At 53.6% G+C, this 18,585-nt stretch overlaps 8 protein-coding genes across 8 annotated transcripts; 7 read left to right on the forward strand and 1 right to left on the reverse strand.

Annotated features, from left to right (window-relative positions):
• Positions 1 to 1,683: 1,683 nt before the first annotated feature.
• CPAR01_11643 (uncharacterized protein) lies at positions 1,684 to 1,872 on the forward strand (the record flags this gene model as incomplete). The annotated part of the gene is made up of 1 exon (XM_060495902.1): positions 1,684 to 1,872. The coding sequence occupies one exon, from the start codon at positions 1,684 to 1,686 to the stop codon at positions 1,870 to 1,872; it is 189 nt and encodes a 62-aa protein (XP_060346250.1).
• Positions 1,873 to 2,235: 363 nt separating this feature from the next.
• Positions 2,236 to 5,466, forward strand: CPAR01_11644 (uncharacterized protein; the record flags this gene model as incomplete). The annotated part of the gene is made up of 5 exons (XM_060495903.1): positions 2,236 to 2,271; positions 2,448 to 2,718; positions 2,780 to 2,948; positions 3,211 to 3,374; positions 3,503 to 5,466. 5 exons carry the CDS (start codon positions 2,236 to 2,238, stop codon positions 5,464 to 5,466), a joined length of 2,604 nt encoding a protein of 867 aa, XP_060346251.1.
• Positions 5,467 to 5,749: 283 nt separating this feature from the next.
• On the forward strand, positions 5,750 to 6,351 carry CPAR01_11645 (uncharacterized protein; the record flags this gene model as incomplete). The annotated part of the gene is made up of 2 exons (XM_060495904.1): positions 5,750 to 5,769; positions 5,991 to 6,351. 2 exons carry the CDS (start codon positions 5,750 to 5,752, stop codon positions 6,349 to 6,351), a joined length of 381 nt encoding a protein of 126 aa, XP_060346252.1.
• A 1,505-nt stretch (positions 6,352 to 7,856) lies between these two features.
• CPAR01_11646 (uncharacterized protein) lies at positions 7,857 to 8,009 on the forward strand (the record flags this gene model as incomplete). The annotated part of the gene is made up of 1 exon (XM_060495905.1): positions 7,857 to 8,009. The coding sequence occupies one exon, from the start codon at positions 7,857 to 7,859 to the stop codon at positions 8,007 to 8,009; it is 153 nt and encodes a 50-aa protein (XP_060346253.1).
• A 430-nt stretch (positions 8,010 to 8,439) lies between these two features.
• On the forward strand, positions 8,440 to 8,715 carry CPAR01_11647 (uncharacterized protein; the record flags this gene model as incomplete). Its single annotated transcript, XM_060495906.1, has 1 exon — positions 8,440 to 8,715. The coding sequence occupies one exon, from the start codon at positions 8,440 to 8,442 to the stop codon at positions 8,713 to 8,715; it is 276 nt and encodes a 91-aa protein (XP_060346254.1).
• A 291-nt stretch (positions 8,716 to 9,006) lies between these two features.
• CPAR01_11648 (uncharacterized protein) lies at positions 9,007 to 12,138 on the reverse strand (the record flags this gene model as incomplete). Its single annotated transcript, XM_060495907.1, has 1 exon — positions 9,007 to 12,138. The coding sequence occupies one exon, from the start codon at positions 12,136 to 12,138 to the stop codon at positions 9,007 to 9,009; it is 3,132 nt and encodes a 1,043-aa protein (XP_060346255.1).
• A 2,539-nt stretch (positions 12,139 to 14,677) lies between these two features.
• On the forward strand, positions 14,678 to 15,701 carry CPAR01_11649 (uncharacterized protein; the record flags this gene model as incomplete). Its single annotated transcript, XM_060495908.1, has 2 exons — positions 14,678 to 15,288; positions 15,350 to 15,701. 2 exons carry the CDS (start codon positions 14,678 to 14,680, stop codon positions 15,699 to 15,701), a joined length of 963 nt encoding a protein of 320 aa, XP_060346256.1.
• Positions 15,702 to 16,757: 1,056 nt separating this feature from the next.
• Positions 16,758 to 18,244, forward strand: CPAR01_11650 (acetyl-CoA acetyltransferase; the record flags this gene model as incomplete). The annotated part of the gene is made up of 4 exons (XM_060495909.1): positions 16,758 to 16,822; positions 16,927 to 17,107; positions 17,178 to 17,754; positions 17,817 to 18,244. The coding sequence occupies 4 exons, from the start codon at positions 16,758 to 16,760 to the stop codon at positions 18,242 to 18,244; spliced, it is 1,251 nt and encodes a 416-aa protein (XP_060346257.1).
• Between the last annotated feature and the right edge of the window lie 341 nt (positions 18,245 to 18,585).

Below are 18,585 nucleotides of genomic sequence, written 5' to 3' on the forward strand. Positions count from 1 at the left end.
CAACCCTCCCGCTCATTGGGTTTGCTGCAGCTGCTCACAGGAGCTATGGCCAATCACAGTACGCTAATCCGTGGTTCGCAGACATCAAATCCCATCTACGGTTGATCGACACACGCCTCAAGCCTCTCTCACACTCTCACTCTCACTCTCTTCTACGATACCCCCCTCCCGCAGTCTGTCTCTCACTCACGCCTTCACGCACTCACTCACACACACACACACACACACTTTTCTTTCTCGCTTCCTCTCTTCTCAGTACCTCTATTGTCCGAACGCAAAAGTCAATCTGAAGCTTCTCCCGCCCTAATAAGCGTGCATCTTTCCAATATCGCGAGCAACAAGTGACAAGCGGTGATCGCCTCACTGCTTATATGTTTCCCGCCAAGCCTACCAACACCGCAAAACCTCTCTGCGGATAGAAACACCTGTTCTTGCGAGTCTTTTGGTTGTGCTGTACATCATCTGTACGTAAGGTACCTTACTTACCTAGCAATCCCCTGGTACTGCCTCTCCTGCGCTGCCGCTCATCACGGTCGATCTTGACGAGTAAGTCCCCTCCATAATTCCTTTTTCCTGTCCTCAATCTCAGTCTTTCTCTCTTTTTCTGCCCTCTTCTTACCCATCTATGGATCCAGGCCCCTCGCCCTGAGCCTCCCGATGTTCCCTGTCATTTGTCATTCCCCTTCTTCTTCCTGCAACGGCCGTTTCCCTCTTTCCCTATTACGAACGGTCTCTCCCCTTCAGTCTCCCTGCATGAGAGACCTTTCGCTCTTCTTTTGCTTCTCACTCTTGACACTACAGCCCCGTGTCTTGCCTTTGGGCTACAAGTAGGTTAAGCTACCACGCTACCTATCCACGGTGTCTGGGTAGCAAGAAAAGGGCAGTTCATTCACCAACTTGAGCGACAGCCTTATTCCCTTGCCACACCCCAAATTCTCTATGAAGCAAGTCTCTCCTCCTAACTGCATGCCAACTCTTGCCAGCTGAAGCGGTTCCTATACATCATCATCACCATCCACGAATACCTACAGCCACTCAAACACGCGCAACACCCTTCCTCAATGAACAACTGACTCCTGCTCCCCACCCTTTTCTCTTCAGATGAATGAGACCTTGTTGCTCATAAGACAACTGGAACCTCGCATCTCCAACGGTGGTCCCTATCCCTGCCCAGCCTTGCCAGTCCTCTACAAGAATCCATAACCACGTTCAAGTTGCTTCCTGTACGGATACCTAGGTACCCTTACCATACACACCCCCTCCCCTCATCCCCACAAATGCCACCCGGTCTTGAGTCCCTCCTTGCCCGCTTCTTCCTCCTCCGCCAAAAGCTACTCGTGGACCAGATTATCTCCACTGGCTAGGGAAGGACGCAGAGCCCTCTTCCAAAAGAAACGACGAGGGGTACTACTGTAAGGGAGGGTAGTCGGGATCCCCAAGACGGAGCTATTGGTACGTGAGCTTCCTGTTAGTGCGGCAAGCAGACCAAAAGCAATATCCATCTTCCCAAGGTCCCTGTTCCCTCCCGTGTGGATCTGTCCGGCCGAACCTCTCTGTCGCCACAGACTCGTCGTCGTCGTCTTCCCTTCAACACTCATAACACACGTACCGTACCTGGCCTGCAGGGAGACAGACTGGCTTTGCTATCTCTCTCTCCATCAGACAGACCTGGGTATGCGAGAAATGCAACACCACTGCCCCGTACCTCGTCAACATTCCTCATCTACCTCCTTCACCCCCGCAACAAAATCAGCGACAGAGTCTGACTTTCTGAGTCCCAGTCTCGTCTCTCCCTCTTACTCCCCATCTCCTACTCTCTTTCTAGTTTCCCCATTTCTGTCTTCGCCTACCCCATTCATGCCCGGTGAGTAACCTCACAATCGATATTCGGGCACTCCTGGCTTGGTGGACCTCGCTCGCAAACCTACTGCTCTTCTCGTCGAAGAAACGCACGAGTGCTGCAGCATCTTTGAGCTTGTTTCCTTCAAAGGACGCCTGTTTCTAACTCTCTTGTTCTCACGAACAGGTTCGCCATCAGCCTACAGGACCAACGAACGAAGCACGGTTCAGCTCCACGTCTCTGGCATAGTGAACGGATTCAGTCTGTTTGTCAACAACCTCTAGCCCTGATTGGACACAACACTGGCGAACATCCCGACCTAGACGGTTGAGTACGTGATCCCTTCCTCTGCCTGCAAGCTGTTGCATGGCCACGAACTCCAGCAAGAAGCCGTCATGCCACTCGCTGCATCTTGCCGTCCCCAGCCAGCAGTTCTTGCGAAGGAGCATCAACGCTCCACCTTGGGAGCATTCAGGCTGACTTGCGTGCCAATGAACAGTCCCAGCACTGCATCTTTCAGTCGGTTACCAGCGCGTTGGAATTCTTGGGTCGTCCCGAAACTTGATCTCAGATTTCGGTTTGCCAGCGCCACGGCGACCAATGACAGGTGCATCGGTCTGAGTTCACTTCGCGCAACATCTGCCCTCAAAGAGCTGAGCTTGGTTTAAGATTGCCGCTCCTGGGTATCTTCTCAGCCTTCCCGCTTTCTCCATTTCTCCAACTTGCTTCGCTCTTCTCCTGGTATCATCACCCGGCCCGACCTCTACAGCTCGCTCCTCGATTCCAGTCGCGTCGAACCTCCACAATAATCACAGCAGCCGATCTTCTCAAATTCCTAGCGCCACCAGCCAGCTCGGATACGCCATCCACATATCTGAGTACGGTGTCTCAAACCAATCCTGCCGGGAGAATATCCTGAGACTGACGTTCCTCTGCTAGGAATTCTCCCTTCCCTCGCACTTGTCCTTGCCCTGTTCAACAAAACTCGCCCGGACTCTAATCACAGCAATCTCAAGACATATCTCTCCCTTCCTCCCTTTGTCCCTCGACGGTCCCACAAGGCCATAGTCTCTTTTCCTGTCGTTGCAACACTGCTCCCGAAACAGTGGTTTGCATTTTCCCGACACCAGATCACGCATCCTTTCCCAAGTGCACCCTCTTCTACAGCTTGAATGTCTGCTGCGAAGTTTGAGTGTGCTTCCTACAAGCATTTCGAGGTGAGTCAAAACTTTCTATCTCAACGTGGAGTTGAGCCACCCCCGAGACGTTGTTGGCCGCATCACTCGACAACGCCTCGTGCTATCTTGAAGAGCGCGGTAAGGCTGACGAGGGGTACCTCACCGAGAACAGCCCGACTTCCACCCGCAAAGGCCAATAATCATCGGCGAGGAAGGCCTTGACTCGCCAGAAACGGTGACTCTCAAGTACGAAGAGGCAGTCGCAAGGGCCAACGGAGACCTTCGGGGCGACTCCCCGCCGGGCGGTCTCCTCCCCATGTCCCACTACGGGAAGCAACAGCCAGGCCCAATCCACGGTACGTTTTTTTCTCTGTACTAAAGGCGAGCTTGATGGACTTTGTGTGATCTTTTCGGTTCCCATGAGCATTTTGGCGCAATACACCCAGTTGGAGTGCTATGGCTAACACGAACGTGTGTCTTGCAGGGTATGATTCGTCCCGTGGGTATCAGGATGCCGGGTATCAGCAATATGGAGCGCAAGCCTACCCTGCGCAGCACGGCGGTGCAGGCCAGCTCACCGCAGCCCAGATGAACCAGGAAGCTTTTGCCGCCAACAGTGCGGTGGGCTCGTACATGTCTGTCAGTGTAGGTCCATCGGTGGTATCATGTCAACCAAGTTCTGGAATGGCGGGCACCAAAGTGCAGGTCAAGATCAACTCGCCATATGATCTCCTCACCGTGGCGCCTTTCTACTCCCTCGTTTTCGGCGTGAACAAGGTGCAGGCACAACCCACCAAAGAATCCCAGGACAGCAACGGCTACATGTTCATTGTCTCGGCCGATGCACCGTCATTTGTGGTCACCAGCTGTGCCAACGAAAACGTGCCAGTTTTGGTCCTGATTGAAACAGAGAACGGCGAAGAAGTGTTCAAGGCGGCAGCGGGTCAATTTGTATATCACGAAGCAGGCCCAGGTGCTAGATCAGACGACATCACGAGGAAGATGTCAAAGTCACCTGAACAGCAACATCAGTCCCCCAGGTCAGCAAGCACTCAGCTCGGCAACGAAGCCAGTACAAATACGTACGACTTTGCAACAGCTCCGCAACAGCCTGCCCAGTCTCCCTATGGAAACTCGTTCTCGCAAGACAACAACAATACCAACATGCTCAGTGCTTACCGAACCAACTCCTTCCCGGAGCAGCATTACGCCCGAGCAGTGCCCCCGCCGTTGCGGCCGCCGATGGCCGGATGGCAGGCATACGGACGAACGCCCGGACCCCCCATCACGCACACGCAGATCTCCCGTCCTAGCTTGACGCCGCTACCGATGCCATCTGCCACGATGCCTCTGCTTGTCAGGACCAGCTCGATCCCAAGCTCTCCGGGAGGCGGACAGCAGTCTGGTTACAACCACTGGGGATCTTATTCCAACAAGGCTCAACTAAAGATTGTTGGCAAGCTCGATACTATGTCTACCGAATGGTCTCCCGAGGAGTGGTCCAACCGAAGACGCATCGTCATGTTCAGCAAGAAACAGACGGGACCGACGCTCACGGCAACCTTCCGACCCGTCAATGTCAATGAGAGACCACCCAACAGTATTTGCATCAGCTGCATCTGGTGGGCAGAGAAGAACGAGTGTTACGTCACGTCTGTAGACACTATCTACCTCTTGGAACAGCTTGTCGTTGCTCCAGCCAGGTTCACTGTGGAGGAGAAGAACCGCATCCGCCGCAACCTCGAGGGCTTCAGGCCTTTGACAGTCAGCAAGGCCAAGGCCGACTCGGAGGAATTCTTCAAGATCATCATGGGATTCCCGAACCCGAAGCCGAGGAACATTGAGAAGGACGTCAAAGTTTTCCCGTGGAAGATTTTGGAATCGGCGCTGAAGAAGATCATTGGCAAATACAGCGCTAGCCCCTCATCGACTCTTCCAGCCTCGCACCTCTTGACGCCCACACCGGTCAACGCGTATCCCCCGCCGCTCCCGACGCCGCCAGCCCCAACTGTTGCATCAGACCATGTCAGTGCCTATGGCGTTCCATCGCAAGTCCACCACCACGAAGGGTTGACCTCACCGCGGTCGATCACCGGCAGCACGCATAGCTGGCCTGCGTATTCCACAGGACCACCGCGCAACCTTTCTCCCGCACTCACATCAGTGTCGCCGCGGCAATCTGGACTACGTCTCGCTGCACCTCTACCAGCTGTCAGCAGCTATGATAGTCGGTCGATGACGAGCCATTCATACGGCGGCGGGCTCCAGACACCGCTGGGAAACCAGCATACACCGCCTTCAGCCCCTGGACGGTGGGATCCTACGATACCAGCGATGCATGCACCAACTACCTATGCAGAGCAGTATCAGTCCATGACTGCGCACCACACCCCAAGTCACCAAGTATACGGTGGAGGCGGATACGGGGACGGGGCGCAGCGGGCTTGACGCCGCGGGGGCGCCTAGGTGGGAGCGAGGGTGCCTGACAGGCGGCGGGCCAGGTGAGCGACGACGACCTGGCCGAGGAGGCAAGGTGCCTCGCGTCTGGTGAGGCACAAGCGTGATGTCCCGGAAGCAACACAACAAGTCTGGTCAAGAATTAATGGAGTGAGTCACTACTTTGGGACCAGGGTCGAGGGGTACGGGAGGGGCTTGGAGACACAGGGCAACCGCGTGAGCGAAACACGGGAACAAGAGCAGGGCTGGACAAAGGGAAGGGAAGCATCAAGAGATGTCGTCGGAGAGCAAGTCGTACGTCGTTGACTTGATTGGGGATGGCCAGGCTGCGGCTTTGGACAGGCTGCACGAGGAAGATGGAGGTGTGGTGTAGGGGGTCCACGGGTTTATCCCCCCCCCTGGTCACACACTTGCATCTGCCCGTCGCACTCCTCGTCTTGGTCCCGGGTTGAGTGTCACTGGGAGCAGTGCGGTGCTTGAGCATGAGCATGAGCATCTACACTACTACCGAGTAGGACTTTCGGTGTGGATGGGTGGAGACCCTCGAGGTGCTGTCAGCTGCTGTGGCGCAGACCAATGGAGGCTTCCGGAATCGAATCCACTTTTCCCGATTTAGATGGAGTCGGCGAATCACCTCTGCCCCGCTCAGCGACCGGCACCGCCAGCTCCACTCCCCGGCATCGACCTTGGGGATTACGAGCCACTTTTCCTCCGACGCACCATCCTCAACCCTCCCTCTCTCTCCCCCCTCCTTCGCCATCTCAGCTGGGAGCCTATCACCCCGTCTCTCTCTCTCAGTCTGCCTCTATGTATGCTCTGGGAGGCGGGGAAGCTTTCGATGTTTCCCTCTTTTTCGACAGCTTTCAGTACGGATGAACCCCTCTCTAGACCTTCACCGCATTGTCACGACGTGCAAACAGTGCAGGGGCAAGCGGCGCCTACTTTGCCTCTCTGGTCACACTTTTGTCTATCATCCATGACGGGACCATTCTAGACCACCTATCACCGCCGCGTTTGTCCGCCTGCACTTCGATAACGGATCCGAGCCTCGACCATCAACGTCGCCGATCAGTAGCTCTTTCCTTGGTGCATGATGGGTTGGGGGTGTATCTGGTGATCGTCTCTTGGAGGGGTCGCCTGTATCCGTCCGGCCTGCATGACGTACATCATCTGCGTCAAGGAGCTACCGAACGACACCGCGCCTTATCCGCCTGCTCCAAAATGCCAGACACTACTCTGTCTTCTCCAGACCCGTCTTTCAACCGGCTTGTCTTCGACCACTCGCTTGCCTTCCCGCCGGGCCTCTTCGGTCGTGCATTGGCGTTCCCGTGTTCCATACATGGGTTTCAAGGGCTCACCCGAGCCATTCACATGGCCTCCAAGTCTAAGCAAGCGCCCCTAAATCAACGACCAAGAACGAGCCGGCTCATCTGTCACGAAAAAGACAAGGAAGCATATTCCTGGCCAGGATATCTGTTTCCCGGGCAAAGATCAGTAGCAGCCCCCACCGTCACAGCATTCATGGCATGCCTTGGCTCTCGACTCGCTTCGCAAACGCGGGTGGCGCGGCTGAGTTTATTTCCACGCAGCCCGTCCGACCCTCCACTGCGCACTTTCGCTATTGACCCCAAGATCGGCAAAGACGGGGGCGCGGACTGATGCAACTCCGACCGCGACGCTGCTAACGACGCGTACTCTCGCGGCCTGGGACTGGTTCACCACCTTGGCGTCGATTTCCCACACCACCAATCTGTCTGCCTCCTTGCCCGAGACACTCTCATACTTGTTTCAGGAAATGACTGCAGTTCGAGCTGCCCACTGCCCACATAGAAAGGATACAACGGTGTTTGTCTACGGCTCGTTTGGTGATAGACTCGGTTGCATTTCGCTCATCTTTCCCCCATAGAGGACCGCCCACTACTACCCCACCAACGACTCGGCATTATAACCAATACGATTTTTTCCGCCTCTTCAAACCCCCTCGGTGTTTGGCTAGCAACATTCACGCGGCCTGCCGGGGCACCTGACGTCGCTTATCTGGACCACGTCTCGGCAATCTCAACCATACACGACAATCACCTCCACATCGCTACAATCACATCACTCGCGCTGCAACGACACTCCTTGCTCTGAACTCTCCCTCACAGAACACAACACAACACAACACCCAACATATCCTATACAACGCTTTCATTATCTTTCTCCTTCTCCTTCTCTCTCTCTACCTTCCATACATCTCATCTTATCTATGCATTTATCTTTATTGGCGCGAAGGGGAAAGGGGTTGGGATAGAACGGGGGAGAACTTGGACTGGGGCCAGTCAAATCATGTAAGACTTTCTAGAAGACGGTCGAAGAGGAGGAGGGAATTGGAACGGACAATGTGCGGACAGGGCGACGGAGAATACACGGTTTTCACAGGTGTCTTTGGTATGGTACAGACCGGGACAGGTCGGTTCTCGGGGAATCAGGTAACGGGGATACAACATTCTGGTGGGCTGCACATAGCATTATACCCTTCGCTTTGCTTTTGATGGCTTCGGGATCTGGGTTTTCGGTATTGTCATATATGGGATAGTCTCCTGATAATCATAATCGCTTGACATCTTTAGGAAGTCGGTCCTTACTCCTCGCCGTGTGATGTAGAATGATTCACGGCGCTCGACATGTATGCTGCCCGTCGAGATGTCGCATCTTGACGCGACTGCCTTGGGTACAGTCCATCGCCGGGTTGGCTGCGTGAGCTGGCTGATTCACTACTTCCACCGATCAAAACGAGCGCCTTTGGCCGTGATGAACGTAACCTAACGAGACCACCTCGACTTGTATAAAAGAAGCCGACTATCAACTGGCCATGAAAGTCACCATCGAAACATCCACCACTCAACCAGTGCTATCAAGCCCCTCAGACATTGAAACTAACATCTTCATCAGCATCACAAGCTCCAACAAAACCACACCAAAATGGCAAGCGACTCGAGCGTAAACGCCCTGGTAGGCATCCTTACCTTCTACATGGTCGTTGCATTCCTATTCTTCTGCTTCCTCCTGTACATGCGCTTCGTCAAGCGGCGCGTCCTCGTGCCCGTCGATCTGGGACCGCGCAGAGGACGGAGTACCACTGCCGTACGGGGCAGCGTTGGCGGTGATTCTGCGGCGGGGACGGGGGAGGATAACAGAGATGTTGGGAACGAGTTGGGCCGGTCTGGTGGTGCGACGACTGAGGGACCGACGGGGTGATTTGAGGTCCACCGTACTGATGGGATGGGATCGGGATAGTCAAAGTTTGCAACAAAGGCAAGGGCCGTCCGTCACCTGGTGATGCACGAGAGGCTTGTCTTGGGAGGGAATTCAATAGATTCAACATGACAGTATCAAATAGTAGCAAAATTGAGAGGACGTCAGTCTTGGGCGAAAAAAAAAAATACTCCATCGTTAGTCTACCCCCATGCGCGAGGTAACTCATAAAACTCAAGATATCCAAAGTTCCCATGGCACGACGCCTTGGATTTCGCCCTCTCTTTCCCTTGTTCAAATTCCAAACCGCATAGCTGCAAATCTACCTTGGCAATAGTAGTACTTCTTGATAGTATCTTCCGTGATGCCCATATTGGCGAATGCCTCTCGAAGCCACCGAAGCTGGTGGTTTCTCATGTTTGCGTTGGCACCGTGCGGCAAGTGAATCGTGATACTTCCCGCTTCGGGCTCCCCATTCGCTCCAGCCGGTTCCGTGAACGCGGAATGGGGCGTCCAGCTGAACTTCTCGCGAGATCCCTCCTGGGTCTGGCGGGCAAAGTTGAACGCGCTAAAGAGCTCAAACACGTTCCTCTTGACGACGGACCCTTCACCGTGGTTCCAAATACTTTCTATGGTCGACCAAACTGACCTGCTTATCGTGACCTTGTCCGTCTCGTCCCTGTTTTCTGCCTCTTTATCCTCAGGAGTCGACACCACTACGAGCTTGGGTAGACGAGAGTCCCAATGGGAAGGTTCGCAGTGGTCCGGGGGCGCGACAGTCATAATCTCTCCGCAGATCTTCTTGCAATCGTACCAAGGCCGTTTCAGTTCCAAGTCGACTTTGCCAGGGGGTTCGGCAGCGAGATATCGTTGAACACCAGCTGGTCGACAATATCTTGGCGTCGCGGCATTTTTGCTGACTTTGCTCCTCTTACTCCCGTGCCTCACGATACCGCCGCCACCCCTACCACCGCCCGCAGGGCTCATTTTCTTCTTTGACTTCTTGAACTCCCTCGAACCCTTCGACTCCTTCGACTCCTCTGAGTCCTCCCACTCTAACTCTTTGGTCGACTTTACAAGCCCGTTGCAGAGTTCTTGCCAAAAGCTCTTCACCCACAACTGGGCTAGCAACGAATGCCGGCCGTAATCTTTGTCTCCATGCGGTTTGTAGACGACCCCGAGCAACCATTGTGTGTATCTCAGCGTCTCCTCTTGCACAAGATCCTCGAATGGCACGTCGTCAAAACCAATGAGAAAGGGGCCTACTGGACTTTCACGGCGCCGCGTGCTGCGACCTTTGGCATCCAGGAGATCTTGTCCGAATGGATGTACAAGTTGCATGTGATGGCAGAGTAGGCCCGTCAAGTGTATAGCTTCATAGTCTCTTGTGACTGTCGTCTGAGCCCCGAGTGCTGTGTGTCGCTCATAAAGCTTCGTGCGCAAGGCCCGGATGAGCTTCGGTAAGCCAATGGTCCCAATGTTGAAGTTGCTCGCAAGTCCGGTGTGGACATTCTTGATTGACCACCAGGTTGGACTATCCAACATTTCGATATTAGGTTCGTTCATGTCGTTATTGTCAATATCCATTGCGTCCCCGTGTGTTGCCGACTCGCGGTTCCTTACAGTGAAGTCTATCTTGGTACCGGCATACTGCTTGGGTAGGTCCCAATCATCCTTGACTACTTGCAAATTCGGCCAGCCAGTATCTCGACGAAAGAGATGCCGGGTTGTTTCGCTGGCAAACAAGCCGCCATGGCCGACGACGTGGTTTATTCGACGCTCCACAAACCAACGTGCATGGAAGCCCAAGTCGACCCATGCCTCCTTCACTTTAGGTTGATCGTCTGGTATTTCTAGACGCTGGGAACCTTCTGAGCACCAAAGGTTAACTCCGCTGGCACGAGCAAGGTTCCACAAGGCATCGATTTTGCTGACCAGGCATTGCCACATTTCGACCTCGTATAGAGCCCACTGAACGACGCGTCTGATGATATCATTGATCAGACTCTTCTTTGCGTCAATGTCGCGTGCCAAAAAATGAGGAAGTTCGCCCTGGTAGGACACCGCCATTGCTGCGTTCTTCGGAACATGGTGGACGGAGGTCTGGGGTTGCTCGGATACGTGTCCGTAGTGCTGCTGAAATTGCTCATCGACGCATTGCTGGAAATAGAATGGATCAAGCCAAAGGCTCCTCAAATGATCTTTTGACCATTGTAGTTGCTGTGTAAACTTTGTCTTGAATTCATCAAGCCATTTCCGGTTGAGAGAGGCTGGTGGCATGTACAGCCCATATTCGACTATTCCCTCATTTTCGAAGTAGAAGATCCTTTCTGAACGGTGTGCTTTTGTCCAGGCATCGACTCGGTCATTGTCGATAGTTTCAGCGCCTACTTCTTCCCTTGGTTGGCCGCTTTTTATTGCTATTGCTTTGGTGACACTGTAGAGGATTCGGTAAAGCAGGGCTTGGGTATGGAGGAGATGGATGCCATCGGCCCAGGCAAAGAGGCGACCACTCTTGCGTAGATGTTCAAACATCCAGTCTTGGTCAGGGTCTCTTTGGTCAGTATGGCATATCAGAATGAAGTCGTCCACGATGAAAAAGTAGGGGGCGCTTCGTTTCAGTCCCATCTGTTTGCCCATCTGGACATCATCTGGAGTGAGGATCCCAATGAATCGATTGTCCACAAATTTGGGCAGGAACAACTTGCTAGCTCGACCAAGATGTAGTGCTTCCCAGTCTGCGAATGTAAAGGCGCTGGGGTCGCAATTCATTCGGTTTATGATGAGATGTGCCAGAAGCTTGGGATTGCTGAGATCGGATTGGTTCATCCAGGATAGTAAGAAGGCCCTGTAGGCCCGTTGCGTGTCGTTGGTCGGATCGTCTCTGTAGATGACGTTCTTGAACGAGATTTGAGCGCCTCCATTCTCGCATGCACGAGTTTCGATGTCTTTGAAGAGCCTATAGTATTCCTCCAAGTCGGCACTGTAATTATGCGGAAGCTCTTCGTGTGTGCCGAATGCATTCAATTCGGGATGACTAGTAAGGGCAGCTTTATACGCCCCATTGACAAGTGTTAAGAGCTCGTCGCGGGGCAGGAATGGTTCGTCCTCGAGGAGGTTCGTGATAACTTCCACGTTGACCTTCCCGCGGAGGCGCCTGAATGCTGCGTATGACTTGGAGAGAGCTCGAACCACCTGAAATTCGAATTCCCGAGCGTCTCCTTGGTTTATCAGCTCTGTGGAGACGAACTCATTGGTTGCATCTGATTCCTCAATCGGACCTCGAAATCCGATATCTCTTAATTTTTGTTTGGGTTGTTTTTCTTGAGTGATCCATGGGCCATCTGGCAGCCAGTTGAGAGACGAGTAGACCTTGTCCACATATTGCTCTGATTCGTCATAGACATCCTGCGATAATTCTTGCATAGCGAATCTAGAAATACGGACAAGACGGGTAAAAGAATCGGAGTGGATGCGTGCTGAAAGGCTGATAGAAAGGTGCATAGATAGCCAGCGTCGTACAGAGTGGCGAGTAGTGAGGATTGAGGATGCCAGTAGCAGCGGGATACACAGACAATGAAGGGCGAGACATGGCTCAAGTACTCTGTTGATGAGGCAGGTCGAAATAAACGAGTTGCCACGATGGCAGGGCCTAGAGAAAGTTGCTGAAACCACGAGGACAGGGAAAGGCGCTCAGTTTCAATGACATTGTTGGAGAAAGCATGATGAAAGAGACTTTTCTTGTTGGCCGAAACAACAATCCGATGAGCTAACAAAGCAACGAAGGGAGAGGGGAGGATGTGTTGGTGAGTGACAAGGTGATTATTTCTGTCATCTTGACAGATTGACGAGAAGGAGAAGCGGTTTCGAGCTTGATAGGAGTAGGATAATTGTGCTTGAAATTAGTCCCCCTCCAACCGATACCCGAAAGAATTTTGTGATGGAAGAGCGTCGTAGCTCAGAATTTGAAGAAAAGGAAAGTTGGAAGGGCGTGGTTTAGCCCAATTGGCATACTGGACGAGCGGGGAGCATAATTGGAGGGGTAGAAATGTCAAGTTGGGTTGATGACTTCAGACATCCTTACAACAGTATGAGATGGGATGAAGTGCGATGGAAAACGACAACGGTGGTGAGGACGTGGTTGTGGAGGGGTAGGAAGTCGTGGTAGGTTTTCGGAGAAGTCAAGGCTCGGTTTAGGAAGGCTTGCATCATTGTTCTGATGGAGCATACGATCAGGTACACGCTGCTGTGAATCTATGATAGCTACTGTGTGGTTCCTGAGTTAGCCGTCAATAGCGCGGCTGTTGGTGGGCAGCAAGTTCTGGCAAGTCGCTACCTACATGTTGAGGAAAGGTGAAGGTGTCAATCGTGACTGTCAAGGAGATTTTCCGTGGCATTTTGCAGGCCGACAGGTGCCGGATCTGGGAAGGCAAGGGAAGACCATGCTTGATTCAGTTAGAGCTACGGGTCTTCGGATGAAAAAGACCCATAGTGTAGCTGTGCGCACCAACAAGGACTAGCGCCCTGTGTAATGAGTGGCGCCGGACGCGCAGGAGCCATCTGGCCGGGCCCACCGTCCCACGTCGTATTTCCACGAGGGCAGGAGCTAAGACCCAAGAAGGTCAGGAACGCCAGAGGACCAGACAGGAGGGTCCTTCCTTTTTTCTTTTTGTTTTCCTTCCTCGCCTGAGTCCTGACTTTCTTTGTTTCGTTGCTTCCCGTTTTAATGTCAATAAAGTACGGAGTACCTACTTACCTTACTTGACTAAGGTACCAGTAAGGTACTACGTACAATGAAAGGTCGGTCGTGATAGGCAACTGCGTGGAAGAAGCAAGAACCCCGAGAACGTTCTGCAAAGAACACGTCCACAGGGGATGCCACCATGAATATTGTTGAAATGCATGGGATGCCAACTTGCCCGATGAATGACAGTCAGCTACGGGCAGTCTACAGTACAGACACAAGTACCTATTCATACACCGGGCAGTTACACGGCCATGCCCAGAATCCAGGGGCAAGGTCAGCTCTGGACGCGCCATTGGGTGGACGTTTGGCCAAGACCAATGGACAAAGGCATCAACCCTCATTACTATCAGCAATCGGCCCAGCCCAGCCCGGGCGCCGCAGTAGCTCGACCACCTCAGCTTGGCGGCAGGTGGGTGGTAATATTGCCTCTTTGCATTCCCCTCCCACCGACGCATCCGCAGCTACGTCTACTTGTACATACAGTACAGGCCGGTGAGATAAATCTCTCCAGATCAAGGTACCTTACTTGGACGAGCTGAAGATGACCCTTATCGCGCAAAGACACCCAAGACGCGCTACTGACGTATAGAACGCACCAGTGCCTGCGCCAGTCCCAACGCCAAACGCCAGCGGCAACGCCAAACCAGTAAACGCCAACGCCAACGCCGGCACCGCCAGCATGGGATTTTTCATTCCTGTTTTCTCTTCTTGTTCTTCTTCTTCCCCCTCCTCCCTCCGAGCTGCCGTCTCTTTCAGACATTCTCTCTTTTTCAGCTCCGCCTCCTGCATTTGTTGTCCAGTGCTTACCACGTCGTTTCTTTGAGGAGGGTTTTTGCTGTTTAAACCATCCATTGTCACTCGTTTTTCCACATCTTGCCCGCCGACAGCCCTGCATCCATCACAATCGGAATATCCCTATCGTAATTCTGCCACTCTCCACGCTCGCTCATTCGGAATACACAGTCCTCGACAAAGACGAAACGCAGGAATCAAGATTGCATCTATTGTCCGACTTTGCAAACCAAATCGATACTCGAATACCGTCGTCAATTCAGAGCCCAGCACACTCGAAATAGCAAACGACACCCCCTGCGATCCCCGTCGTCGCTTTTGCCTCCAAGGGCCACCCAAATCCATTCGACCCGAACCGCCCGGCCCCCAGTCGCTGTTCAACCGGGTCTCACCCACTCGAGAGCCTCAGCCTTGAACCCGCCCACCATGCTCTCCACATTCCTCCTCGCCCTGCTGCCCCTCGTGGCAGCAACATCCTCCTCGAAACGCGGTCTCGTCTTCACTCCAAATTCCAATTGGCCTCAGGACAATCAAGTATGGGTTCAATCAGGTTCCGATCTGACATGGTACTACAATTACCAGGAAATCCCAAGCCCGGCCTTCTCGGGCAAGACTCAGGCCGAGTTCGAGTTCGTCCCCATGATGTGGGGTGTCTCATCCAACCCCCAAGACACGACATTCCTTAAGAGTGTGACGAGCTTGATCAAAGACAAAGGCATCAACATCACCCACGCCCTAGGCTTCAATGAACCTGATGGTCCCTCATCCTATGGCGGCAGTGATGTTGCCCCTTCTATCGCCGCCAAGGCCTGGGTTGCCAACTTCATTCCCCTTCAAGAGCTCGGCGTCAAGGTCGGTCTTCCCGCCTGCACCGGCGCCCCGGGCGGTTTGCCCTGGTTGAAGCAGTTTCTGGGCAACTGCTCCGCGCTCATTAGCACCGACGGAGAGACCAAGAACTGCACATACGACTTCCTCCCCGTGCATTGGTACGACAACTTCGGAGGCCTGGCGAGTCACATTGGCGAACGTGTTGCAGCGTATGTTGTCACTCATTTCTCATGCTGTGCGCTGTCCCTCAGGTAACTAACACTTGCCCAGGTTCCCCGACACCAAGATCTGGATTACCGAGTATGCCTACGCCAACCAGGAACTCTCCGCGACCCAGGACTTTTACAACATGAGCGCAGAGTACTTTGACCGTATCGACTACATTGAGCGGTATACGTACTTTGGTGCTTTCCGCTCCAAGACGAGCAACGTTGGCCCCAACGCCTCGTTTTTGAACAACGACGGCAAGTTGACAGACATTGGCTCATGGTACCTCGGCAAGAGTGCCACGGGCGTGAAGCCGACGTCCGGTGACAGTAGCGCCGCCGTTCGTGGAGGCGCACCGTTGCTTACTGCGATGGCGGCCACTATCCTCGGTGCCGTCTTCATTTTCGCCTCATGATTCAAACCGGCAACATGTAGATTTGGTCCTCCCCAACACGAGCTGTGAGGGTTCTCATGACGATTTCATCATGATCTTATACGATGTAGGGCAGGGATATATACTACCCCCATAAACATATTCATCGCATAGACGGAGCCAGGATAATACCGCCTAGTCATCTTTTTTTTCACATATTTGTAAGGTTTCTTTTCTCTCATCAAGTTATAGAACGCGGATTAGAGGGACAAAGAGCGGCGAAAAGCTGTCGCCTTGAGCCCAGAAGACATCTTGGACATGTCCATGGAACGAATATATCTGACGACGTTAACAAAATCTGCACTATGTATATTGAACTGGACCAAAGTGGTGTTGTTGATTACTATACCTTCCATACCTTACATCGATGGTATCCTCGGGTTAAAGTCGGCATTAGCAGGGTGAGCCGTGGGGTTTGACTTTGATACAGAACATGGTCACGAACTCAAAGTCGAACCAAGTGTCATCTGATAAAAAGGCAGTGTTGGTCAGCAAATTCAACGGCAGTAGTTTGTCAGGTCGGTAAGACCGGGGTTCGCTGCGATGCGATGGCAGCAAGACGTAGCCGGCGGACGGCATTTCTGAGAGAGAATGACCTCGGCGAAAAGTGTTACTGGGTGTTAGTTAAATCGCGTAAGAGAGCGCGGTTGGCTAACAGAAGATATCCTCCGCGCTACTGCACCCCAGACTTCATGGGGACCCCCATCACTCGGGTGCTCAACTCCTACTGGCCGGCTCTGTGGCCGAGATGCCTCGGTCCAATTGACTCCCCCACAGCCACTGGTCTGGGCTGGAACTCAACGCCTGGGGAAAGACCCGAGCCCCGACACGATTGCCGGCAGCTAAGCCGTCATGAACCATGTCTACTTGACTACTTGACGCTGCTTGGCCCCCCCTCCTTTCAATAACTGTCGACCAAACTCTCGAGCTTATTTTCCTTTTCACTTCACTTCTCTGTCCTCGTTCTTCCATTGCTCCTTGAAGAGAAAAAAACAGCCAAGCCGTCGTCGTAATACATCCACAATATCATCAGACATTATGGCTCTCGAGAGAATCGGATCCATCGTGAAGCACCTTGCACCAGGTAGCGCCCTCAACCAGATGTACGTACGGTCCTTTTTGCGGACATGTGATTGCGTGTCTCCGATTCGGAGCATCACCACCTACAGCGGACGAACCAAACAGCTGACATTGCTTCCCCTCACAGCACCTCCAAGAACCCCGATGATATCGTCATTACGTTAGCCGTCCGCACGCCTTTGGCCAAGGCCAAGAAGGGCGGCTTCAAGGACACGACCCTCGAGTACATGGTGTACGCCCTCCTCAAGGAGGTCCGCGAACGATCAAACATTGACCCCGCCCTGGTCGAGGATATCTGCATGGGAAATGTGCGTAGCCACACAAACAGTCTCCCCATATCCCAAGCAGACAAATCGCTGACCCTTGTGATCATTACAGGTCTCCGATGGCAAGGCCGCCTACAAGCTCCGCGCCGCCGCCCTGGCAGCAGGCTTCCCCAACACCGCCGGCGCCTCCTCCGTAAACCGCTTCTGCTCCTCAGGCCTCAAGGCCACCGCCGACATCGCCCACGCCATCAGCAACGGCTCCATCGAGGTTGGCATCGGCATGGGCGCCGAACAAATGACAATTGGCGGTGATGCCCTCGACCAGCCCTTTGACGAGGCCGTCGTCTCCCAGTCCCAGGAGTCGGCCGACTGCATGCAGCCCATGGGCTGGACCTCGGAGAACGTCTCGCGCGACTTCAACCTCAGCCGCGAGGAGCTCGACAAGTACGCCGCCGAGAGTTTCCAGAGGGCCGAGAGGGCGCAGAACGCCGGCTGGTTCGACGACGAGATTGTGCCCATCAAGACAAAGCTTGTCGGCCCCGACGGCGACGTTAAGGAGGTTACTCTGACCCGCGACGAGGGCATCCGCCCTGGAACAACGGCCGAGAGCCTGGGCAAGATTCGCTCCGCGTTCCCGCAGTGGGGTCCCACCACCACCGGAGGCAACGCCAGCCAGGTCACTGACGGAGGTGAGTCCACATCTACTGGTGAAATAATCCATGTTTACAAACGTGCTAATCCTTTTACCCAGCCGCCGCCGTCCTCCTGATGAAGCGCTCCACGGCCATCAAGCTCGGCCAGCCCATCATCGCCAAGTACGTCGGCTCCACCGTCGCCGGCCTGGCCCCGCGCATCATGGGCATCGGCCCGTCCGTCGCCATCCCCAAGCTGCTCGCCCAGCACAACCTCTCCCTCGCCGACATTGACGTCGTCGAGATCAATGAGGCCTTCTCCAGCATGGCCGTCTACTGCCGCGACAAGCTCGCTCTCGATTGGGCCAAGATGAACCCCCGCGGAGGTGCCGTCGCCCTCGGCCACCCGCTCGGCGCCACGGGCGCGAGACAGATTGTTACTGGTCTGAGCGAGCTGCGCAGGACAAAGAAGAAGATTCTGTTGACGAGCATGTGTATTGGTACGGGACAGGGTATGGCTGGTTTGTTTGTCAATGAGGCTGCGTAAAGCAGAATGCAGGAAGTTCGTTGATAGTTGTTGGAGATAAGCATCAAGAATGTGAATGATTGTACGATCACTGCGCCCCCGACTTTATGGGTATTGGTTAATGTCATGGCACAAGTTTGAAAATTTTTGGTGAGGAGCTGTGGTAAATTTGAATGCAAACAACAGTATGAGACCCAGATGAACAGGCCATATTCAACACGTCAGTGAAACATACGCATCACTTCAGAATCAGGCTAGCAGAAGTTTGGAAAACAACCGCGCCGCTTTTTCTCTAAAATTTCTATAAACATATCCATAACGTAGTCGTTGCGTTGCGAATCATTAAGCATAAAGTACGCTTC

The sequence above is a fragment of the Colletotrichum paranaense genome, assembly GCF_030867605.1.
Source record: "Colletotrichum paranaense strain IMI 384185 chromosome Unknown Scaffold_9.1, whole genome shotgun sequence".
NCBI lineage: Eukaryota > Fungi > Ascomycota > Sordariomycetes > Glomerellales > Glomerellaceae > Colletotrichum > Colletotrichum paranaense.